Genomic DNA, 20,633 nt, shown 5'->3' with positions numbered 1-20,633 from the left:
GGAATTAAACAGGTTTCACAAATTCAACGAAGAAAGAATCACACCCTACCTCCACAGGTAATAGTCAGCACCATCCACATAATACCAGGTATTGACTTGAGGTCATGACTCCTTTTAGTTTCCAGGAAGTAGCTAGTAGCACAGAATAAAGTCAAGGAGGACTCTTTATAAACCAGTTTATAACTCCAAGCATCTAGTCTCCAGATGTTAGACCTTCAAGGCTTCCTCTTCAATCCCAGGTATTAGTTGGGTCCCACCATCGTTTAAAGCCCCCTGGACAGGATGGTATTGTGGAGTGTTGGTGCTCATGTACAAGGTATTAGTCAGGACCTACCACACAATGCAGGTATATTAGCTCCGAAACGGGTCTCCTTCAGATAATAGTTGCAGCCCCTGCTGGTCATGGTTCCTGATGTTTACAGGAAGTAGCTGGAACCATATATCCCACAATAACTCAAGTTAATCAGCTCAAACAGGAAGAATTAAACAGTTGTTTTCATCCTGAACAAACTTAATGTAAATTTGTGAGAAGTCGGCCAAGGAACACGAGCATGTCTCCTTGACAGCTTCCTGTTGGAGATGTTCACTCCAACAGGAAACTGGAGAATATCGACTTCTTCACATTCATCGGAATTCAACAAACCAACAAACTCTTGTGTCTGTGATTTCAAAGGTTTTATCAGTCACATGATAAGAAGTCGACTGATGGAGTCCATCGTGACACAGCTGAGAGGAGCTGAGGTGTTTCTGTGGACTGCTCCTTTACTGACTGATTTCACAGGACAAACCTTCATAGGAGTTCAAGGGAATCAAGTATAAAGGCAAACTCTGTGACACCTGATTCCTCTTGGTTCCTTCCTGGTTTGTGGACTTGTTTGAGTCCTGGTTTATGAGTAAGTCCTGTCTGGTTCCTTCCTGGTTTGTGGACTTGTTTGTGTCCTGGTTCCTGAGTAAGTCCTGCCCGGTTGTTACCTAGTTCCTGCTAAGTTCCTGTCTGGTTTGCAGTCTGGTTCCTAACTGGTTCCTGCTCTGAGGGATGGAGACCCTTCCAGCCTCCTCCTGCTCGCTGGTTCTCCTGGAAAACACAGAAAAGAGCCCCCTTCTTATGTCCAATGGTGGCAGTCACCCTCCTGCGGCAGCTGCTAATGTCAGCCTCGTGGAAGGTTCTGGAGAAGGTGGTGGTGGAGCTTGTGTTGGTCTGGACAAGAAAGGGGGCGTGGTCACAAGGCCTAAGCCGGGATACCCTGAGCGTGAGACATGGACCCGGCAGATGGACTTCATCATGTCCTGCGTGGGATTCGCTGTGGGACTCGGCAACGTGTGGAGGTTCCCGTACCTGTGCTACAAGAACGGAGGAGGTGAGGCCCAATACACACACAAACACACAAAACTCAAGCTCCGCCCCCTCACCAAGCCAGCTTCTGATTAGGTCGTTCATCAGTGTGTTTATCGCTCTAAAAACTTACGTTAAAACCAGTTTGTCTTTTAAAAAACAGACTTTAGACTCTTTCCTCTGGTTGAAGAAGTTTTAGTCGTTCACATCTGAACGGCAACAATTGATTCATTGATTGAATATATATATAATATGAATCAGCAGCTATTCTGATCATCAATTAATCGTGAAACCAGGAATCTGGATTCTGTCCCAGCTCCACAGGGTCAGCTGTGAAACCTCATTTCCCATAATCCCTCACACCAGCTTGGCAGAAGGTAGACGTGTGGCTTTAAACACAGGGGGCGAGGTTTGGACAGGGGGGGAGGTGATGTTTTGTTTTGATTGTTCAACTTGATGTTGTGACGCTGCTGAAAAACACATGAGAAATAAATTACAAACAGTTGTAACGTACGAGAGACGACTGGTCCACGGTCCTACACGTCACTGAGACTGTTTAACTACAACTGATATAACCCCCACGTGTGTGTGTGTGTGTGTGTATGTGTGTGTGTGTGTGTGTGTGTGTGTGTGTGTGTGTGTGTGTGTGTGTTTGGAAGAATAACCTTCTGGACTCTTTTCATGATGTCATGTTTGATGAAGTGATGTCCATGTTTGATCATGTGTCTCGTCCTGCAGGCGTCTTCCTGATCCCGTACATGCTCATCGTCTTTGTCGGTGGAATCCCCATCTTCTTCCTGGAGATCGCTCTGGGACAGTTCATGAAGGCCGGCAGCATCAATGTCTGGAACATCGCTCCGCTCTTTAAAGGTGCAGTACGCCAAGAATTCACCGCCTAAAAACTCTTTACATGGATAACTGGGAAACTTCAGGAAGCTCCGCCCACTTACCTTCCACCACTGAGTCTTACATCACCAAAATCTAAAATTCTATCGAGGTAACAGGACGTTTCATTTTGGCTTTTAAATGAGTCATGTTTCCTGTGGCTCTGTCCGTTTCTGCTGGACAGTCCACGGAGGAGGTGATCATGACCCTCGAGATCCCTGCTGAGGTCACGTTGCCATGGCAACAGACACAAATCCACGCAGTAAGCAGTTGAGTTGAGTTTGATTGGACACGTCCGAAAACACACATTCAGCTTTTCTGTGGAGGTTTATCTGAAGGTGATAATCTGTGATCCTGCTCTAAGTGCCTTCACACACGGCTGGAAAACTACCAGCAACACACACACACACACACACACACACACACACACACACACACACACACACACACACACACACACACACACACACACACACACACACACACACTCTCACACACCTTTCTTTACAATCTTACTTCTTTACATCTTTGTTAGCCCTTCAAACTATTTATCAGTTCAATGGTATCATAGAATGTTAATAATCTGGAAGCACTTGATACCAACGATGAAACAAATGGAGGATCTCCTCCCACTGGCCTGTAGCTTGTAAGACTTTCTGAACATTCAAACTTCTTAAAGCCGTGATTAGAAACTCTGACTTTGTTTCCTTCGAGTAGTCAAATTGAAACGGTAAATGAGTTTAGACACATTACACATTTTACGTCACATGAAAGCGACTGACTTGATATTGTGTCTTCGTCCTCTCCCTCAGGTCTCGGTTACGCCTCCATGGTCATCGTGTTTTTCTGTAACACCTACTACATCATGGTGTTGACCTGGGCCTTCTACTACCTGATAAAGTCTTTTAACTCCGTCCTCCCGTGGTCAACCTGTGACAACGTATGGAACACGCCCAGCTGCATCGAGGCCTTTCATCATCAGCAATGCAGAAACAGCAGCCTCGCCAACATCACCATCGCCAACAACATGACCTGTGACGACCTGGCCAACTCGCGGTCGCCCGTCATTGAGTTCTGGGAGTAAGTTCTGGTTCTGATCCGTAGATTGTGTTCTATCGGGACACTGGGACAGTTTGATGGATTCAGTTTTTCTTGAGGCGACCTCAGGTGGGGCTCGTTGAACTGGTCTGGTGATGCTGGGTCACACTGGCTTTGCTTTTCTAATATTCTTCAACAGGTTTTAGTTCTGAGACATGAACTGTATTCTCACTTTTCAATTTATTGGGTTTTTTTCTGAAGTAAAACATTATTTTATGAATAAAACGTCCCGTGTCTCTGTGCAGGAACAAGGTGCTGAACATCTCGCCGGGTCTGGATGTTCCTGGGAGCTTCCACTGGGAGCTCATGCTGTGTCTGATGTTCGTCTGGGTTCTCGTTTACTTCTGCGTCTGGAAGGGAGTCAAATCCACCGGGAAGGTAACACTAGCTTTTTTTTTTTATGTTACTATCATCATTTTAATAAATATTAATAAATAAAAGTATTTAAATGGCATAGCAGACATTTTAACTGAAACTGTAAAACTGTATTTTCAGTTTAAGTCCAACAGCTTCACACATCTATGACTTTTACTATCAAAATAATTAATTTTCTTTTGTGAAGCCGCTCCCAAAAGGGGGCGGGGCCGATAGAGTTGAGTCTAAACTCACTGGAGATCCACTTGTAAAGATTTGCAGGACTGTTCCTACAATACTGCTCTTTTTATAAGTCCCCAAAAACTCGTGATATGTTCTTTAGATGAGACACTTTTCTTTTTGGTCGCTGTCTTTGCTTTAAAATAAAAAAAACTATGAAAACATTAAAAAGATACTAACATTTTTCCCTATTTTAGATTAAAATAATCCAAATCATCACAATATAAAATGTTGTTACTCTGTATTTCCTTTTTTTGTTATATTGCTGTTGCAATATTAATAATAATAATGTTGTGCAATAATGCATTAAACGTGATATTATAAAACGGTGTGCATTTCTAAGTTTCAATAAATTAGGTCATCAAAGTAAAATATTATTATAAAAAATATTAATATTAAATGATAACTTTAATTGTTTAAAGTAACCTCCGGGCACCACCCTTCAAAGGAAGGGAAAAGATAGCCAATTTATTGATTAAGTCTCATAAAAGTACTAACTACAAATTTGGAACTCTGATTAACAATTACATTTATAACTATAACCAAAATGCCCATATAAATAGTTAGCTAACTTGGAGGATATAGAGTTGTTGATAGTGTAGAGGTTGGCAAAATTCACTTATGCAACATTAATGAAACATTTGTGAAAGAAAAACATTTGTTATGAGCATAATAAAGTATAAAAACACAAATTACTAACGGTGTACTTAAGATGTGTATGTGAGTATGCGTGTGTGTGTTTGTGTGTCTGTGTGCTTCCAAAATGGCGGCTGGACACATCGAAGATAACACCCCCCCCCCCTCCTCTTTGGAATGTTTATGACATGTGGTGGGGATCGTATAGATTGGGTGAAGAGATATGCGTGTGTTTGTATCGGTGCCAAGTTAGAGAAAGAGTGGAGAGTGAAATGCAAAGAAAGACTGTGAAGAGCACAACAAACTAACATCAACACTAACTTTCAAATACAAATCAAAATTATAAACATCACACAGAATCGAATAAGCAGCCTTTGCTTAGCCTAGTATAATTATTAAGCCCAGTTGTGTTACCCGTTTATGGAAAGGGAAAAAGGTTGCTGTGCTGTGTGAAGTTCTGTTGTCGTCTTGCTGGTTTTGTGGCTCCTGCTTTCGTGGTTCTGCTGTGCATCCAGCCCTGTCGCTGTCCTTCAGCAGGCCCTCGCGTCGCTGCTTGAAGGTTGGTAGAGCTTGGATTGGAGAAGAAAGGGGGGAACAGGCCTTATATTGGCCCGGTGACCTCACAGGTCATGGGGCCCAGAGTGACCTATAGGAGTTGAAACTTGTGTCTGGCGCATTTAGGAAAAGTCTCTCCACTCTCGCTTTACCTGGCTTTGTTAGGGGGCGTGTCAGACCAGCCGTTAGGTGTGTACTATGCAAATGTTCATAATAACAGTCCTAACGGGTGTGTGTGTTTGTGTGTTTCAGATTGTGTACGTCACAGCCATCTTCCCCTACGTGGTCCTGGTCATCCTGCTGGTCAGAGGGGTCACTCTACCCGGCGCCTACGACGGCATCATGTACTTCATCAAACCTGATTGGTCCAAACTGCAGGAGGCTCAGGTGAGATGTTAGTGGAACAGAAACCTCCGATCAGATTCTCCCAGAGAGACGCTGCTCTGATCCACATCTCCGTGTTAACCAATGATGTGAATGCATCACACCTATGACCTCTAACCTCTGACCTCTGACCTCTGTGTAGGTGTGGATAGACGCCGGGACTCAGATCTTCTTCTCCTACGCCATCGGACTGGGAGCTCTGACAGCGCTGGGCAGCTACAACCGATTCACAAACGACTGCTACAAGTACGACACACACACACACACACACACACACAAAAAGCAAATAATGAAGACTCTAGAAAAACATCTGTTCATGGTGATGTTTTGTATAAATGATAATTATATGATTATCTTGATTATTGATGGATGATTAATTTAGCTCGTCTCTCGTCTGCTGCAGAGACGCTTTCATCTTGGCTCTGATCAACAGTGGAACCAGTTTCTTTGCTGGTTTCGTTGTGTTTGCTATTCTGGGCTTCATGGCCAATGAGCAGGGAGTCGACATCTCACAGGTCGCTGAGTCAGGTAAACACACACATACACACACACAAACACACACACGCAGGTGTTTCTCTCAGATATGCTCCTCCAGCTTTACTGTACATTAAGGGGTCATGTGATGATATAAAATGGCCTGAGAGGTCATGATTGACAGCTGGTGGAACTGTGTTCTAGTCTTGATGACACTCAAAGCTCTTCACAGAACAGTTTTGCCAGTTAGACAGTTGTTAGCAGCACTTTCTCAATCAGCACAGCCGTCAGGAGCAATATTGGGTTCAGGATCTTGCCCAAGGACATGTCGGCACATGGAAAGAGAGAGAATTGCCCCGATGACCTTTTGAAAAACATTTAATGAAAAAGAGAAAGATTACGTTTTATTAGATCTTTCTCTAAGTTAATACAGAGCGGTTGTGATCATTGTAGAATAAAACTACTAAAGGTGTGTTTAACCTCTAACGTGTGCTTCAGGTCCAGGTCTAGCGTTCATTGCGTATCCGAAGGCCGTGAGTCTAATGCCGGTGGCTCCGCTGTGGGCGGCGCTCTTCTTCCTCATGCTGCTGCTGCTAGGGCTGGACAGTCAGGTGAGCCACTGCTTCATCTCACCTCTGCAACATTCAACACAAATTGGATTCAGACTTAGGGAAATAGTGTCGGACAATCCCTGGGATTTGTCTCTCACATATGAATAAGGCAGCAGAAGGTTCCAGAGCCCGTGTGGATGAGCTGAAACCAACAACACTGATCTTTCCACAGCAGAATTTATACATCATGTCTAGACAATCTGTGCTTTTAGATTTATTCAGTTAGTTATGTTAATTCCTTATTTTCTTTCTTTCTGTCTGAGCTGCTGTAACTTGTGACTTTCCCTCAGAGGTTGGATGAAGTTGACTGTTGTCTCTCTTCAGTAAGTTAGGGAATATTAACTCAGTGTCTCTGTCTCCAGTTTGTCGGCGTTGAGGGTTTTGTGACTGGAATCCTGGATCTGCTCCCACAATACGACCATCGATACAAAAGGGAGATCTCCGTGGCGATATGCTGTTTACTGTGCTTCATTATTGATCTCTCCATGGTGACACAGGTACGTTACAGACTCTCTGGATTTTAGTTCACGCAACTCTAAGCAGCTGTTACTGAGCAACAGCGCCACCTGCAGCAACACCTGTTGTTTAACTCAGTTGGGCTCTGTTTACGAGTGATGAATTTATTTCCATGTAGAGAAAAAACAGAGTGGTGCTGAGACTGTGACTGTCTGAAACATATCTGAATGCTGAATACTACCCATGATCCTCGGCTTCCTGACCCAGAAGAACTGCTGCTGACACAAATCCACCAAGCTCTGTGTAGAATTATTTATGTTTTCTAAGTTTCTTGCTGAATATTGGAGATAAACTCTGGTTTTTAATAACTTCTGATCTCAGTTCAGCTTCACTCTTCAACTGGAGCTGATTGCTACAGTTGAAGCTGTGACTCAGTCAGTTCTTCTCACAGGAGATGGAACCCACTCACCAGAGTCACAGAGAACAGATGCTCAGGGAGAGAAGGAGGAAACTTTCTCCTTCTTCACACATCAGACTCGCTTTAACCAAGTTGTGGTGTACAGTTAAAACCACTACAAAAGCTGCTTTCAGACCTGCACTGCAGTTTCTCTGGAGGACGAGTACGTGTGAACGGAAATTTCACTGGGTCTTTATCTGTCGTCCTGCAGGGAGGGATGTACGTCTTCCAGTTGTTTGACTACTATTCGGCCAGTGGAATGACTCTGTTGTGGCAAGCATTCTGGGAATGCATAATAGTTGCCTGGGTCTACGGTAGGACCCACACACACACACACACACACACACACACTCTCATCTCACTGTGAAAAAAGTTGTCAAACGTGTTGGTAGCGTGCACTGGATTTAGAGAGAGGAGCAGAGATCTATGTTTCTATATATATATTATATCTGTTCATGTGTTTGTTTCTGCAGTGTATGAACATTGTGCTTCTGTCTCAGACGGTTCAGTCAGGACTTTGTTGATTGATTGTGTCGCAGGTGCTGACCGCTTCATGGACGATGTGGCTCGTATGATTGGCTACCGCCCTTGTCCCTGGATGAAGTGGTGCTGGTCCTTCATCACTCCATGTGTCTGCCTGGTGAGACTGAACCCTAGAAAAACAAATTCTCTTTTCTATAATAAAAAAATCCTATTTGTTAATGTTTTCCATCCTGTTGTCTTCAGGCTATCTTCCTGTTCCACCTAATCAACTACAAACCTCTGACCTACAACAACGTGTACGTGTACCCATGGTGGGGCGAGGTGATTGGCTGGTGTATGGCTTTGTCCTCCATGCTCTGCATCCCCGTCAGTGTCCTCTACAAACTGTTCAGAGCCAAGGGAACATTCAAAGAGGTACATCTCAAAGTTGGTCAGTCCAGTAGAAGTTGATGTTCAGTGGTTTCCAGGCAACACATTCCTGAGGTTTAAGTTTTCCTGCATGAGAAAGTGGTAAATTATTTGTGTCAGTTCAGCCCGTGAAGAAACAGGTTTATTACTCTTTAACCAATCGGAGCCTCTGAGCTGACGTCACATGACCTCTGATGTTTCTTTCTGTGTTGCAGCGCTGGGCCCACCTGACCACTCCGGTGTGGGGGGCCCATCACCTGGAGTATATGGCCCCCGACGTCAAAGACCTGGCGCTGATCTCACCCGGCACCGACGACATCATCATCTTAAGAGAGTGTCATGTAGTCTGGGCTCCACCAATCCCAGAGCTGTGAATAATACTATCTCACAGCTGGTAGACATTTGGTGGTACTGGGCACTCTTTTGAGAGAAGACACCAATTTGGTGAATATCTATGGACCAAATGATGACAATGGATTTTAGCTGCACTCTCGACCCAAGGCTTGATCGTTCATCTGGGTTGGACACCTCATTCTCAAAGTAGAAAGAAAATACAGTTCATAAAAGATCTGAACCTCTGCGACCTTTGGAGGATTCAAAACCCAAATAGAATGGAATAGTCATGTTACTCCTCATCATTTAAAACCTAGTCCCTCCCTCACTATTTAATAATGATTCACATTCTTGTTGGCGCTTTCACCCTAAATCAGGGATCTTCAACGTTTTTCAGTTCAAGGACCCCAAGCTGATGGAGAGATGGAGCAGGACCCCCTACTATAGATATTGTATAAAATTGTGTTTTATATTAAACTGGGCCTAGTGCCATGTATAAACATAGCTACCCTGTTATTGTGCATTCAATACTAAGCTATTCAAATAATACACAGGTTCATATATTCATGTTTTTATTTTAAAAATGTGCAAGGTACAGGGTATACTGCCATTCATAAACATACATCTTGCATACAACACTGAGCTATTACGATAACTCACAGATTCATGTTAATGTGTTTTTAAAGACATTTCAATTTGTGGGGAAAAAAATTAAACTAAAGAAATAAAAAAGTTGTTTAATCAACCAAAAATTCCGCGACCCCCGTGCAGTACTTCCGCGGACCCCTAGGGGTTACGGACCCCCTGTTGGAGACGGCGGCCCTAAATGGTTATAGGATTCTAATTTCATAAAGTTTGTGGGGGAACACAGATATTTACTTTGCTATAAATACGTACCAAACATCTTCGGCAATCAGTTGGGAGGCATTTAAAACGTATATTAGAGGGTAAATGATTAGTTTCACTAGTTCCAAATTTAATGAATTCAAACAGAAAATGCACGAGTTGGACTCAAAAATCTGAGAGTAAATGAGAGTGAGTAGCATTGATATAATTCGGTAGACACAAAACAATAATTATTTGCCCTTGAAGCTGAATCTGAGGAGCTCTCCACAATAAAAGCTGAGAACAGTCTGATAAGGCTGACTAACACCTACAGAGTTGTACAGAGATGAAGATTCTTTCTTCGTTGAATTTGTGAAACCTTCTTCCTGATTTGAGATTATTTTAAACTCGGATTTTAACCTATGATAATTCACCTTCCGACTGCAGATCAAACTACTTTCTAGCTCCAGAGTGTTTACTCATTTCGGTGCCGAAACGCGGTAAAATTTTGGGAAATCTTCAGTTTTTCTGATTTGAAAACTTTTGCTGAAGCTCCTCCTCTTTTTCTCGCCCGAACTGAGCTACTTGCTGACCTCATCCATCCCAGCATCAGCCATTTTGTTGTAACTGTTGTTGTAACTGTAGCTTGTTCAGTGAGTTCAAAGACACACATCAGTTTGTTTCACCTCCATCTCACATGTGGAAAAGAAAAGAACAAATAGTCAGCTCATTGATGAGGATCAGGATCAACACAGGTTCTGAAACATCACACAACCTGATTCCTACTTTGATTTAGAAAACAACAGCTGTGTCTCCATAACAAAACGAAACTCCAGCACAGAGAGGCTGAGTGAATGTGGTCTGGACTCTGTGGAGGAGAGTCATGGTGTCAGAGACGCTGTAGAAGGACAGAACACCTGCACTGTGATCCAGGTACACTCCTACTCTGGAGGACACACGACCTGACACTGGAGTCTTCATGCTGTTGTAATGAAAGGTATAACTGTTTCTATAACAAGATAATGACCAAGATTTATCATTGTATCCAAATCCACATTCATGTGAGTCTCCTGCTCTGCTGATATTCTTGTATGTAACTGCTACACCAACTGCTCCTCTCACCTTCACCTCCACCTCCCAGTAACAACGTCCAGTCAGACTCTCTCTACTCAGGACCTGACAACAATCAGTGAATCTGTCTTGGTGATAAGAATAAGACTGTTCTTCTCTCATACGTCTTGCTTTTCTGTTTCCCTCAGATAATAACAGACCTCTGTGTGCTGTGTTTCGATCCAGTGTGATTTCCTGTGAATATTTTAAGAAGTCAGCTCTGGTCTCTGGTTGTGGAAGTAAAACACTCAGAATGTCTTGTAGTCGACCTCTGACCTGTGACACAGCTGCTGTCACATCCTCAAAGTACCTCAGAGGATGGATCCTGATGCTGGATGAGTGTGTAGATTCACTGAGTGGTGACAGTGAGGGGTAGTTGTGTAGAAACTGGTTGTGATCCTCTGTGTCTGAGAGCTGCTTAAGTTCATGGTCTTTCCTCTTCAGCTCAGTGATCTCCTGCTCCAGTCTCTTCTGAAGCTCTCTGACTCGCCTCACTTCAGTTTCATGCTGGGATCTGATCTGCTGCTTCACATCAGAGCTTCTTTTCTCCAGCAGACGGATCAGCTCAGTGAAAATCTCCTCACTGTCCTCCACTGCTTTGTCAGCAGAGCCATTGACGGCCTCCTCCTCCAGTTGAAGCAGCTTCACGTCTTTCTCTGTGTCCTGGACTCTCTGCTGGACTGTTTGTCTCCTCAGCCCGAGCTCTCTCTGCCTCTCAGTCCTTTCTGCTTCTGCTTTATATTCATAGACAGAGCAAAGATAACAGATACACTGCTCATCAGTGCGGCAGAACATCTTCATCACCTCGTCGTGACGAGAGCAGATGTTCTCCTGGAGCTTCTCCGAGGGCTCCACCAGCTTGTGCTTCTTAAATGGAGGTGATTGAAAATGAGGCTGGAGATGTTTTTCACAATAAGAGGCCAAACAAACCAAACAGGACTTGAGAGATTTCCGTTTTCTCCCAGTGCAGACATCACAGGCCACATCTTCAGGTCCAGCATAGCAGTGATCAGCAGGAGCAGCTAGGAGTCCAGTCTTCTTCAGCTCCTCCAGTAGATCAGCTAACACTGTGTTTTTCACCAGGACAGGCCTCAGTAGGAAGGTCTGTCTACACTGAGGGCAGCTGTAGCTTCTTTTCCAACTGTTTTTGTCCCAGACAGTTTTAATACAGCTCTTACAGTAGCTGTGTCCACAGCCAATAGTCACTGGATCCTTGAGTGGATCCAGACAGATTGAACAGCAGAATCTGTGTGTGTCCATTTCACCTGGTGCCAGTGACTGTAGAATTGTTTCACTTCTTCTGAACAGAAACAGTGGGATGAGACACGGGAGTCTCATCCCCCTTTACCAAGTTTTAAACACTAACACACCAAAGGCAGCGCCTTTGTTGCCTTTGAGCCACAATGTTTTTAAGTGTTTGGGGCAGTGGTTTCCGCTGCCACACTGCTAGAGCAACTAAAGCTTGTCCTATGTTCTAAAATGGGAAGCCTTTAGTTTAAAAAGGCATAGGTATGTCTGATCTACTGAGTGGGCCACATGGCTTTCACAGTACTGCCATACAAACCAGTAGCCAGTCAGATTTACCTTGAGCCTCAGTGTACCCTCAAGTTTGGCCTGTATCATTGTATCATTGATTAAAAGTCCAAAACCCCTGATGACGCTAAAGTGCAAAGGGAATTTATGACACATGACACACAGAGCTTCTCTTTCCAGCTTCTCCTTCCTCTTCTCAAATCATTACCACATCAAAGTAATTCATATCTCATCAATACATGTTTCTGACTTGACCCCTTCCCTGGAGTCCCTTTGCCTTATCTCCTGCAGATCCAGGGCCACAGCTGTGGCCGCACCATGGATTACGATCTGTGGATTGCGTATCAGAGGTCGCAATGGTGGATCCAGTTTGGCGTATTCTGTATCGTGCTGGCTGATCGTAATAATAATGGCGGATCCTTTATCGCTTTGGCATCAGATAATGGTGGTGGATCACGACCGAGGTTGCAGATGATGATGGATCCTAACTGGCTGCAGTGGACAATGACTGTGGACTATAGTGGATCCGATTGTGATGGTGGATCATGATCTTGACATACAGTACACTTGACATCTATTGCACTTCTGTCCGTCACATGTGGCTCTCCGGGGTTTCTGAGTATTTTCACCCTGTTAAAAGGGTTTTGAGTAGTTGTTCTTACTCTTGTTGAGGGTTAAGGACAGAGGATGTCACACCATGTTAAAGCCCTATGAGAGAAATTGTGATTTGTGAATATGGGCTATACAAATACAATTTTATTGATTGATTTTCAGCCCACCTGCTGGACCCCATTTTGGAGGAGTGTGGGAGAGACAAGCGAAATCAATTAAAAAAAGGTCCTGAATCTGTTCTTCGAGAGCAAACAATAGATGATGAGTGTCTTCAGACTTTATTCTGTGAGGTTGAGGCCATCTTTAATGACAGACCGCTATGACATTGTCTGAAGACCCGAATGACCTTGAAGCCTTGACACCTAATCACCTGCTGCTGTTAAAGAAATAGCCCTTTCACAAGATGACTGTTACTCACGCCGCAGATGGAAGCAAACTCATCACCTCGCAGACCTGTTTTGGAGAAGGTGGGTGCGTGAATATCTGCCCAGCCTACAAGAACACCAAAAGTGGAAGAAAAATATGGAAGAAAACCAGGACAAAGTGTGATGATCCTGGATGACAATGCCCCCCGAGCTCTGGGCTTCTGGGTAGAGTCGTACAAACCATATCAGACGATAAGGGAAACCAAGTTCAGAACCTTGGAGTGGCCCGTGGATTAGCTCTGCCTCAAATGCGACGTGGACACTTAGAGTGAATGCAGTTGTGTACAGTGCAGGGTGGAGGCGTATTGCTACCCAGCAACTGAAAGGAGAAAGTGACTGTTGAACTCTTTAATGTCCACTATGGGGTGAAGATGGACAACTTCCTCTCGTGCACATATAAAGTGTCCATACAAAATATGTCTTGTTTTGTTGATGTTTTTTTTGTTGGCGCTAATATGTCTCTTACGACTATGTTGCATGTAAATAATTATAAAATCATCCAGCCTTATAGTTAGGGGGCGGAAATGTAAGAGCCACCATGCAGCCTGTGTGTGTAGATAAATATTAATGTTGGTTTGATATGTTCTTAAATTATCCAGGTTTGTAGTTTTATTTTTATACAGTTAACATATATTTTGTATAGTGTGTCTGCTGTATTTAATTATATTCTGTTTGCGGCTTGTTGTTTGCGACACTTGATGCCGTAATGCAGTTCAGTGCACATGCATGTTGTTGTTAATGAGCACATGAACATCGTGGTGAGTGCGAAGTCTAAGGAGTGGATCGAAATAAGTTTTTGATCGTGATATCGTGACCGGTTGAAAAGACAGCATCGCCAGTTCGGTATAAGATCGATATAAGGTATGTCTGTGAATTGTGCTGGAACTGGAAAATAAACACCTGTCAAGATTTACACGCCTCCTGGAAGTGTCGACATTAGGTTTTCACAAGGCAAAGTATATGTTGGACACGAGTTCGATTTAACAAACACTTTGCAGACTAAATGTAAGTGGCCTTTGGTAATGTGGAACAAAGTGAAACGGCCACTACAGACTGGATTTATTCTTTATTTAAAGTTTCAGCTTCTTCACACATGACATTTGTATTGCTTTATACATATATAAGAGATTTCACTGAATATGTATAAGAAGCACATGTGATGAGAGCTGCAGAACAAACCCTCAGAGGGACTCCATTAGGACACTCTCCAATGGAACTGCTAGTTCAGATCAGGAAAATCAAAAAGAACAGTGACCTTGCAGCAGCAGATCAATATGCTCGTTCACTTAACATGTAAATGCAATGAGGATGAGTGGATTCACACTTTACAGAGATGAGCGGTGCTAAAAACAAACCAGGTTCCACATTTACAATGTGACCAAACACCCCATAACACTGAAGTTGACCTGTTGGACATGTTGACGCTCTGAGGTCATTGATCATTTCATCAGTAAAGTCTGTTCGGTGACTCTTGTTCAGTGAGTTCATGGACACACTTAGTTTGTTTCACCTCCATCTCACATGTGGAAAAGAAAAGAACAAATAATCAGCTCATTGATGAGGATCAGGATCAACACAGGTTCTAAAACATCACACAACCTGATTTCTACTTTGATTTAGAAAACAACAGCAACATTAGTTCATTCAAACACATTCATGTCAGTTTAATTATAGATATCTGTCTTTACAAAGTGAGAACTAAATATGTGGGATAAAGGAAGGTCAGTGTTTGATTGACAGCTGATCTCTGTGCGGAGCAGAAACGTCACCACGACAAACTTTGATCAACAAACATCGAGACAAAAGAAGTTAAAGATTTAAACACAGAATCTAAATCACTGCTTTTAATGACTCGAGTCTATTTGAGTTTACAGAACTCAGCTGTGTCTCCATAACAATGAACATTAACTCCAGCATAGATAGGCTGAGTGAATGTGGTCTGGACTCTGTGGATGAGAGTCATGGTGTCAGAGACGCTGTAGAAGGACAGAACACCTGCTCTGTGATCCAGGTACACTCCTACTCTGGAGGACCGACGACCTGACACTGGAGTCATGATGCTGTTGTAATGAAAGGTATAACTGTTTCTATAACAAGATAATGACCAAGATTTATCATTGAATCCAAATCTACATTCAAGTGAATCTCCTGCTCTACTGATATTCTTGTATGTGACTGTTACACCAACTGCTCCCCACCCCGGCCCCACCCCCATCTCCACCTCCCAGTAACAACGTCCAGTCAGACTCTCTCTACTCAGGACCTGACAACAATCAGTGAATCTGTCTGGGTGATAAGAATAAGACTGTTCTTGTCTCATATGTGTTACTTTTCTGTTTCCATCAGATAATAACACATGTCTGTTTGCTGTGTTTGGATCCAATGTGATTTCCTGTGAATATTTTAAGAAGTCAGCTCTGGTCTCTGGTTTTGGCAGTAAAACATCCACTTGAGACACAATCTGTAAAAACTCTGTCTCACTCAGAATGTCCTGTAGTCGACCTCTGACCTGTGACACAGCTGCTGTCACGTCCTCAAAGTTCCTCAGAGGACGGATCCTGATGCTGGATGAGTGTGTAGAGGGGTCGTTGTGTAGAAACTTGTTGTGATCCTCTGTGTCTGAGAGCTGCTTAAGTTCATGGTCTTTCTTCTTCAGCTCAGTGATCTCCTGCTCCAGTCTCTTCTGAAGCTCTCTGACTCGACTAACTTCAGTTTCCTGCTGGGATCTGATCTGCTGCTTCACATCAGAGCTTCTTTTCTCCAGCAGATGGATCAGCTCAGTGAAGATCTCCTCACTGTCCTCCACTGCTTTATCAGCAGAGCCGTTGACAGCCTCCTCCTCCTGTTGAAGCAGCTTCACGTCTTTCTCTGTGTCCTGGACTCTCTGATGAATTGTTTGTCTCATCAGCCCGAGCTCTCTCGGCCTCTCAGTCCTTTCTGCTTCTGCTTTATATTCATAGACAGAGCAGAGATAACAGATACACTGCTCATCAGTGCTGCAGAACATCTTCTTCACCTCATTGTGACGAGAGCAGATGTTCTCTTCGAGCTTCTCCGAGGGATTCACCAGCTTGTGCAGCTTAAATGGAGGTGATTGAAAATGAGGCTGGAGGTGGTTTTCACAATAAGAGGCCAAACAAACCAAACAGGACTTGAGAGCTTTCAGTTTTCTCCCAGTGCAGACATCACAGGCCACATCTTCAGGTCCAGCATAGCAGTGATCAGCAGGAGCAGCTAGGAGTCCAGTCTTCTTCAGCTCCTCCAGTAGATCTGCTAACACGGTGTTTTTCACCGGGACAGGCCTCAGTAGGAAGGTCTGTCTACACTGAGGGCAGCTGTAGCTTCTTTTCCAACTCTTGTTGTCCCAGACAGTTTTAATACAGCTCTTACAGTAGCTGTGTCCACAGCCAATAGTCACCGGATCCTTGAGTGGATTCAGACAGATCGAACAGCAGAATCTGTGTGTGTCCATTTCACCTGGTGCCAGTGACTGTAGAATTGTTTCACTTCTTCTGAACAGAAACATAGTCTCTTCCCCTTTTACCACGTTTTAAACACTAACACACCAAAGGCAGCACCTTTGTTGCCTTTGAGGCACAATGTTTAGAGGCGGCTGCCTTTGTTGCCGCACTGTTTTCAATTGTTTGGAGGCGGGAGTTGTTTCCGGTGCCACACTGTCTGAGAGCAACTAAAGCTGCTTGTGATTTATTCATAGAGATATATTCTGGTTTATGAAAGTTTATTAGATAGTTTGTTAGCTCTAGGGGAGTTGGACTCAATATAATTCCAGAAAAGCTCCACATCTATCAGGCCTTTGCTAGACTGTAGCTTTCTTTTTTCCGGCAGGAGGAATTTCGTTTAAATAGTACACAGGGTTTTATCAGTAGTATTTCATTAGGTTTAATAGTACACAGTGTTTTAGCAGTAGTATTCCATAGGTTTAATTACTACACAGGGTTTTATGAGTAGTATTTCATTAGGTTTAATAGTAGACATTGTTTTATCAGTAGTATTTCATAGGTTTAAATCAGGGGTCTTCAACTAAAATTGCAGAGGTCCAGACATCAACCCTTCTCCCCTTCTGGGGTCTGGATAATTAGAGACATACAAATATGGGCTCTGACTAAATCCTCTTAATTAACATTTTTATTGCACAAGGTTGCTATTGTCACAATTCAAAATCAAACACAAACTGGCAATAATACAAACTGGCAAAAAAACAATGCCTTATCTAGTCAAACATGAAACAAAGTGCAATAAACTTTGAAAATCTCCAACTTGTGCTGGAGAGACGGGACAGCTGCTACCCAATCACACTCAGAGCTGATCTTGCCCTGAAGCTTGAAGTTGAGGTGATTTAGGTGTGAGGTTATGTGAACTAAGAAGGCTACAAAAAAATGTTTCTCTTTCATTTTCCAAAAACTGAGCATTCTGTCTGGCCTTGTGATTCTTCTGTTGTTCCAGGAACGGCCCAAACGCGAGCTGGAGCTCTGCCTTTGTATAAGTAAATGTCTTCCCCTCTGGTGTGCGTTGTAACTGCTGTGATGCCTAAAATGTCCTCACAGAAATCGTTCCTCTGTGCGTGGTAAAATCGGACATATACCTGTCCTATGATACCTATGATTCATTACCTGCTAAGGCTTTGCACGGTGCACTCTTAGCAGCAGTGAGCTGTGGCTGAACATCCTCTCCTCATATCTCTGTGTGTCTTGTGGCTGAGAGGAGGACTTGTTGACTTTCTTCTGTCAGTTCACGTCTCTCTGTTCCATCCACAAGAGTTTGGGACACAGCATTCATGCACTCTTTATCGATGCTCCCATCTGTGAAGGGCTTTTTATGGATCCCAGAATCCACTGTGTTCTCAGCGAACACTTGTCTGTCCGCTGTGGTGCGAAGAGGGAACGAGAGAGACGGGGGAGGGGGAGAGAGGGAGAGAGAAAATATATGTGCTCTTCTGCCAAAAAAACTACATCATGTTGAGACAGTATTTCTGAAGAGAGACGGAGGACGGCAGCTGAGGTCAGAGGAAATAAGACTGTAAAGTTTTCTGGAGTGAAAATCATCAAACGCTGGTTTGAATCTTCACGTTTCCTGTGATGATGGCTAAAATGTAAAATGAATACAAAGATCAGGTCCTTCACCACAAAGCTTTTATAGAGATAAAATATGTTCCATGTACGAATGGCCTTCTTTCCCTCGCAGAGGAAGTCTTCGTTAAAGTCTCCGCACACAATGACAGGCTGCTGATTCATTATGGCGCGAGAGTCCAGAGGGTTGGTCAAGTTTGTCCAGAGCCTCTCGAGGCTGAACTGTGGTGGTCTGTCTCCACTTTGACGACAAACAGATCTGTCACATAGCAAATGTACCTTCGGGCCTCTGAGAAGCTAGCGTGATGCTAAGTAGCTCTCTCGCGCTCTCTCTCTCTCTCTCTCTCTCTCTCCCTCTCTCTCTCTCTCTCTCTCTCTCTCTCTCTCTCTCTCTCTCACTCTCCTCCTGTATCTGTCGTTCAGGTGTACAGGAAAGGAGAGAGGATCCTGAGAGGATGAGTGGATCTGAAAGAAAAGTTGTAAACTGTTATTTATCTTGATGCAGTTCCTTTTTTATTATTATTAGTGTTTCATCAGTTCCCTAAAAACATTAAACTGATTAAAAACATAAACTGACAGTTTTTTTCCCTCACACTACGGTGGCCCTGAAGGCTCAACAAGTTCTGACGTCAGAAATCACATGAAGACTCATCATCTGACGACTCAAGAACATGAAGAGAAACTGCAGGAATTTTCTTTCTTTTATTGTGTAACTCTCTGAATTTGGGTTCACAGGTTTATTTTAGTTTTGACCGTTTTTTTAATTGATTCCTCAATCGATTTATTATTATTTCAGTGAAGAATTGTTTTTTATTCAGGTAAAAAAAGATGAAATATTGGTTGTAATTTTATTTAGTAGCCACCAGGAGGCGACAGACACTGTTTTAGTACAAGTCTCCATCCTGAGGCTCAACGAAGAAGAGAAACAACATAAATAAACAACAGGTGAATTATCAGAGATTAAAATAATCTCAAATCAGGAGGAATTCAAATCACAAGTTTCACAAATTCAATGAAGAAAGAATCTTCATCTCTGCACAACCCTGCAGTTGTTAGTCACACCCTCCCTCCACAGGTAATAGTCAGCACCATCCACATAATAACAGGTATTGACTGGAGGTCATGACTCCTTTTAGTTTCCAGGAAGTAGCTGGTAGCACAAAATAAAGTCAAGGAGGACTCTATATATACCAGCTAATAACTCCAAGCATCGTCCAAGACTCCAGGACACATCCTGCTGGTTCCACTGTGCTGCTGGACACGTGCATCTCAGACGTCTTCAGAGACTTTGCTGAACTTGTGTCCTGATGTTCACTTCAACAGGAAACTGGAGAATATTGTCTCTCGGACTTCTTCACATTCATCGGAGTTCAACAAACCAACAAACTCTTGTGCCGGTGATTTCAAAGGTTTTATCAGTCACATGATAAGAAGTCGACTGATGGAGTCGTAGACAGGGCAATCTTCCGTGTGCTCCATCGTGACATGTGACACGTACACGTCCTCATATCAGGTTCAGTGTGTCTGAGGGGAAATCTTCGTCCAAGTCGTAAAGAGTCTGTAAACTTGTTTTTCTCTTCGTCGAAGAGACGGGACAAAGATCAACATGTCGTGACACATCAACATGAAGCCGTTTCTTCTTACGGAGGAACACAATACTCCTGAAAGAGGTGGATAGGAGGGAGGAAGAGTGGAGGGATGGAGGTTGAAGGATGGAGAGAGAGATAGACTGGGCGAGGAGGTAGAGAGAGAGAGAGGCTGTGTAGATAGAGAGGGTTAGAGAAGAGAGAGGTTGAAGGCTTGAGAGAGAGAGAGAGAGGGTGAAGAGGGAGAGAGAGAGAGACGGGCTGTGTAGATAGAGAGATGTTTAGGATAGAGAGAGATAGAGTGGGTGAGGAGGTAAAGAGAGAGAGGTTGAAGCATAAAGAGAGAGGGAGATTAGGTGAGAGAGAGTGGGTGAAGAGAGAGAGAGAGAGAGAGAGAGAGAGAGAGAGAGAGAGAGAGAGAGACGGTGGGTGAGGAGAGAGAGAGGGAGAGAGAGCGGTAGAGGGAGAGAGGGAGATACACAGCGAGAGAGAGAGAGAGAGAGAGAGAGAGAGAGAGGAGAGAGGTGGAGAGGTAAAGAGGGAGAGATAGAGATTGGGTGAGGAGAGAGAGAGAGAGAGAGAGAGGGTGGGTGACAGAGGGAGGGAGAGAGAGAGAGAGAGAGAGAGAGAGAGAGAGAGAGAGAGAGAGAGAGAGAGAGGGAGAGAGGGTGGGTGAGGAGAGAGAGAGAGAGATAGAGAGAGAGAGAGAGAGAGAGAGAGAGAGAGAGAGAGAGATAGAGAGAGAGAG

General features: G+C 43.6%; 2 protein-coding genes across 2 annotated transcripts; one reads left to right on the top strand and one right to left on the bottom strand.

The window, feature by feature from the left end:
• The first annotated feature begins 1,036 nt into the window (after positions 1–1,036).
• On the top strand, positions 1,037–8,748 carry LOC133004621 (sodium- and chloride-dependent creatine transporter 1-like). Its single transcript, XM_061074095.1, has 13 exons — positions 1,037–1,358; positions 2,072–2,203; positions 3,031–3,298; positions 3,562–3,694; positions 5,354–5,488; positions 5,628–5,731; positions 5,889–6,013; positions 6,458–6,570; positions 6,933–7,067; positions 7,695–7,797; positions 8,023–8,123; positions 8,210–8,380; positions 8,590–8,748. Exons 1-13 carry the CDS (start codon positions 1,037–1,039, stop codon positions 8,746–8,748), a joined length of 2,001 nt encoding a protein of 666 aa, XP_060930078.1.
• Positions 8,749–10,324: 1,576 nt separating this feature from the next.
• On the bottom strand, positions 10,325–16,738 carry LOC133004620 (E3 ubiquitin/ISG15 ligase TRIM25-like). Its single transcript, XM_061074093.1, has 3 exons — positions 15,083–16,738; positions 13,206–13,279; positions 10,325–11,942 (listed from the first exon to the last, which is right to left on the bottom strand). The coding sequence occupies exons 1-3, from the start codon at positions 16,736–16,738 to the stop codon at positions 10,325–10,327; spliced, it is 3,348 nt and encodes a 1,115-aa protein (XP_060930076.1).
• Positions 16,739–20,633: the final 3,895 nt, after the last annotated feature.

This window comes from Limanda limanda, chromosome 7 (genome assembly GCF_963576545.1).
Source record: "Limanda limanda chromosome 7, fLimLim1.1, whole genome shotgun sequence".
Lineage (NCBI taxonomy): Eukaryota > Metazoa > Chordata > Actinopteri > Pleuronectiformes > Pleuronectidae > Limanda > Limanda limanda.
Note: the sequence above shows the minus strand (reverse complement) of the source record. Positions and strands in the feature narration are given on the sequence as shown.

Excerpts from the sequence above, each read along its gene's own strand:
- LOC133004621 (XM_061074095.1), top strand. The coding sequence starts at position 1,037 with ATGGAGACCCTTCCAGCCTCCTCCTGCTCGCTGGTTCTCCTGGAAAAC. Across the intron at positions 6,014-6,457 it reads CTCACAGGTCGCTGAGTCAG|GTCCAGGTCTAGCGTTCATT; the intron begins GTAAACACACAC and ends CGTGTGCTTCAG. Across the intron at positions 7,068-7,694 it reads ATCTCTCCATGGTGACACAG|GGAGGGATGTACGTCTTCCA; the intron begins GTACGTTACAGA and ends GTCGTCCTGCAG.
- LOC133004620 (XM_061074093.1), bottom strand. The coding sequence starts at position 16,738 with ATGTTTCTGTTCAGAAGAAGTGAAACAATTCTACAGTCACTGGCACCA. Across the intron at positions 13,280-15,082 it reads GAGACACAGCTGAGTTCTGT|GCTGGGCAGATATTCACGCA; the intron begins AAACTCAAATAG and ends GTGTTCTTGTAG. Across the intron at positions 11,943-13,205 it reads AGTTTGCTTCCATCTGCGGC|AAGAAGTGAAACAATTCTAC; the intron begins GTGAGTAACAGT and ends GTTTCTGTTCAG.